Source organism: Teleopsis dalmanni, chromosome X (genome assembly GCF_002237135.1).
Source record: "Teleopsis dalmanni isolate 2A chromosome X, ASM223713v2, whole genome shotgun sequence".
In the NCBI taxonomy this organism is placed as follows: domain Eukaryota; kingdom Metazoa; phylum Arthropoda; class Insecta; order Diptera; family Diopsidae; genus Teleopsis; species Teleopsis dalmanni.
The window spans coordinates 38,160,760-38,165,101 of record NC_051848.1 but is presented as its reverse complement, the minus strand read 5'-3'; the positions used below and the strand labels follow the sequence as shown (position 1 = coordinate 38,165,101).

Genomic DNA, 4,342 nt, shown 5'->3' with positions numbered 1-4,342 from the left:
CTCTTTGTTGACAAGTCGAAGTACTATTGTATCCGTAATTTTTTCTGTCCAGCTGTCCAGTTACTTTTTACTATTTAATAATAATATATTGAAATATGTTTTTTGATGTTAATTCGAATACAATTAAATTTAAAATATTTTGGTTAAGAACACACAAACCTAATACACCCACACAATGTAGTAGAAAGAAAATCTCCATATAAGGTTAACGAAAAAAGAAATAAGTCATTTAGGGTCAGAGATTTATAGAAATTATCGTGTAAGTGGGTAATTCGAAGTACAATTTATATATATACATTAAGACTGAAAAGTTTTCGGAAATTCTCATTTAAAATTCGCGCGCTGTATATTTTTCGATATTTTAAGTTTATGTAGTTTGGCAGCACTGTCCTTAATTACTATGCCAAAAATGAGCGCGATCTGTAAGACAGTTCGTTTAAGGCAGCTGTTAAACAGTTCACCTCGTAGTGCGTGCGAATGCTTCGACGGTCGTACGACCGTGCCTAAGCTTTGTTACCACTCATAATGATGGTTTCGATAACTGATTCCCATAGCCTTTTGTAGCATTCGCAAACGATCTGCACACGAATTTCGTTCGAAAACACAAATTTGATGCAAACTCTTTGTTCAATATTTTTTTCCATTGTTTTTTCGCAACGCACTACTGAGGTGAACTGGTTTCAACAGCTGCCGTAAACGAACTGTCTGACAGATCGCGCTCATTTTTGGCATAGTAATTGTCCCTAATTGCTGCCAAACTACATAAACTTAAAATATCGAAAAATATACAGCGCGCGAATTTTAAATGAGAATTTCCGAAAACTTTTCGGTCTTAATGTATGACCACGTTCACCGACAAATGTTGCCAGAGTACATCATCACAGTGACCAGTTCTTAATTTTGGGTGACCAGTTCTTAATTTTTTACTTAGAATCATATTTTTGAGAATTCAGTGTTTAAAGGTACAAATAAAAGTTTATGTTCTTTATAAAAATGTTCGAAAACAATGGTGATTCCGATTTTTTTTTGATTAATATTATACCACGTTCATTCGAAAATGTAGACATGTAGAGTAGAGTTTTGAGTTTTTGATGATGGGATCAGTTCTTAATTTGACATAAAACAACTATAGCATTTTTATTAAAGTTAGTGCTCTTACAGAAGAATGTGTGGAGGGCACAATAGTGTAATCCTTCTATAAACAAATTTAAGTAAATTTTTCATTATGTATATTAATTAAATTAAATTTATTATAAAATTAAAAAAATGAACTTAAAATACTTTTACAAATTTTGAATTAAAAATGTTTTATATTAAATAAAAATCAATTGAATAATTATAACTGATGGTATATGTTACACCACATCGCCCTGTTAACACGGTGTCTATAAGCTTGAATTGAAATCCTACTAAAGTCTGATCTAAAAGAACACGATAAAACAAAAATTATTGGTTTTGTCTCAGCATTGGAAAGGCAAGGCTGTCCTGACCTTACTAAGATTACAAGTCACAATTTTGGGCTAACTTTTCTGTTCTGCAATTATTTTTTTTTAATTTTACTAGGATTAGTTAGAATTTCTTTGTTCTTTGTGATCAGTGATGTTCGCTGTGTTTCGTATTCGAAGCCAACACTCCGTTAATTCTTATCTTATCTTATTCTTCCTCTAGAAAAGGAAGGAGAAAACTATCAGTTAAATCTTACTGTTGCTTACTGATCTTAAAGCTGGTAAGAAGTTTTGTAAAACTAAATAAATTCGTACTTTTGGAAGTATTTAACGACCGATTTCAACTAACAACTCAATCTTTGTAGATTTCACAAAATAACAGCCCTAAATAATAATAAATCTTGGACTTCGAATTTTTAAAAATTATTTAGCTCTCAAGAAGTAGTGAGAGCTAAATGGGTGATGGTTAATAGTTTTTCCGTGTTATGCATAAGATGATATGCTATATGTGAGATAAGAAAGAATTAAAGGTGTATTATAATATTTCTACTATCTACTATCTATAAGCTGAGGGTTAAATAAAGTAATCAGCTTACTTTTGAGATACAGTAATTATGGCAAAAGTGCTTGACGAGCACTCAGATGGAACTCCTGTTGCCAGGGAGTCTGCGAAGGATATGACCGATCCAACACCATTTGCGCATACATACTTCCTCAGAGTGATTTTACTTAATTAAAATTAATATAGAATAATATACAAAATGTTGTGTGAGGTTCAGTCATATGATCGATTTACAAAAACAAAAAAAACAGGAATTCAAAAATTAATATTAAAAGAATATGGTTGAACAAAAATATTGTCATTTTTTCACTCTATCTAGAATACTGTGTTTAATTGCGTTGACTCTAACAAATGATACTGCAAAGACTGTAAATTAAGCAAAAGAGCGAAATCTTATCAAATCCCATAACACGTTTAGCTGTTCAGACATATAGACAGATGCTAGAATGTGTGTTGTATTTGGGAGAATTGCTCCTCGAAGCAGTTTTGGACAAATATAATTAGCTTAAGTAATACACGTATTTAACAGAAGTCATCATCATAAGCTAACAGAACTGCCAAGATCACTCGTATTGATGAATACCTTTTGACACTCGCCCGTAGGTATCTCACCCGGCTCCACGACCTCCCTCCTGATGCCTCTTGTCCAGATACCCTCCCAGTAGACCTTGTTCTAGCTTTACGTTTTAAACCTCCACAGTACCTTCTCCACTATTTTGATGAGCAAGATCAAAATCCTCTCGCTATTCCTCTTTTTAACCGCGGCTTTCGTGACCCTGGTCACAAAGTATATCACTAGTCTCACCACCGCTAACTAGCCGTAAACCCACCACCTTCATCATTATCCTTTCTTCTTAATTCATGCCCTTGCTTTCTGACTTAGATGAACCTAGTTCACTAGGTATTAAGTCTATCTACTTTCTCTCTCCCCTGATTACTGGAATGAAGTTCCCACATTGCTGTGGGAATCTTCGCCATTCATTCCTAAGAGGTGGTTTTAGTGGGTTCAAGTCTCACACTGTGGCTGCTTTCGATGCTTTCCACCTACTGCAAAAAAAAAAAAACTAACAGAACTGAGTGGGAATAATCCAATTATTTGTTTTAATAAGAAATACTCCTGTCCGGACTAGAATATATAATGACAAAACCTAAAGAACCTAAGTCAACAGAAAGTTTTGCGTTTCAGTTTAAAATGTCTAATGTCCAAGTAAAGGAAGCCGTATCGATGGATTTACTGCTGATGTAGAGATAAACCGTGTTAGCAACTGAATCCTGAATGATGATGACAAAGCACCATTACTTACACATTTCTTTTAAAGATGTATTTATTGTTGAAATATTCTAAAAAAATTTTTCATTGAACAAATGTTAAAAACAAAATTGCTAATATTGAATGCCAAATTGTCCAGATTCTTTTTTACTCTCCAAGAATATCCTTTTGATTGATTAATCGAATCCTTTTGATTGATCCATTAAATCGAAAAATTTTTTTATATCTGATTTAAAAATTATTTTATTTCACTTTTTAAATATTAAGAAGACAGCATTATATCAATAAAAAACTTATATTTTAAAATATTTTGGTCAGGTCACTGTTAATTCGCTTTTGTTCAGAAATATTCACGGTCAAAATTCCATCCATTATCGAAATGAAAACAACTAAGAACCATTAGCCGTAATAGGCATAGGGAGAAGCGTAGTAGCCAGAATAAGCATATGGTGTTCCATAATAGAATTGAGGAGCTGGTGCTGGTAGCGGATTAGGGCTCGCAACTGGTACTGGAGCTGGTCCGGCTACTGGGGCAGGAACCGCAAAAGCAACAGCAAATATAGCAGCAAAAAGTACAATTAACTAAATTTAAAAATAAAAAACTGTTTATAACCAAAACGTATTACTTCAATTGCTAACTCACAAATTTAAACATTTTCAAAATTTTTAAAATTTTTATTTCTTGAACGTTTGAGTAGAATTTTTTAACTGATATCGTTTTAGAATGCTAGGGCTATTTATACTTACCCCATTTATTTGTATTCTAAAATATATCCATACAATAGATACGTGCTTATAATTTCACTTTTTTTTTTATCTCTACTCTTATATCAGGCTTCTCGTTTTTTAAAAGTGAAATATCTCAATGGAAGAGTAAATGGGATTTCTCTAAATAAACAAATAGAAGAACTTAATAATTTTAAGTAAAAGAATCACAACAAACAAAATTATAAAACATTTTGAATACGGATATCTTATAAGTAACAACAAATATGACATTCACATACATTTAATGTTTAGAATTTAATTATAAAATCTGCAACTTTTTTAAATCGCAAAAATCTA

At 32.2% G+C, this 4,342-nt stretch overlaps 1 protein-coding gene across 1 annotated transcript; it reads right to left on the bottom strand.

Moving 5' to 3' along the window:
• Positions 1–3,518: 3,518 nt before the first annotated feature.
• On the bottom strand, positions 3,519–3,964 carry LOC119662262 (neuropeptide-like 4). The gene is made up of 2 exons (XM_038071851.1): positions 3,921–3,964; positions 3,519–3,859 (listed from the first exon to the last, which is right to left on the bottom strand). The coding sequence occupies exons 1-2, from the start codon at positions 3,930–3,932 to the stop codon at positions 3,677–3,679; spliced, it is 195 nt and encodes a 64-aa protein (XP_037927779.1). The 5' UTR covers positions 3,933–3,964; the 3' UTR covers positions 3,519–3,676.
• Positions 3,965–4,342: the final 378 nt, after the last annotated feature.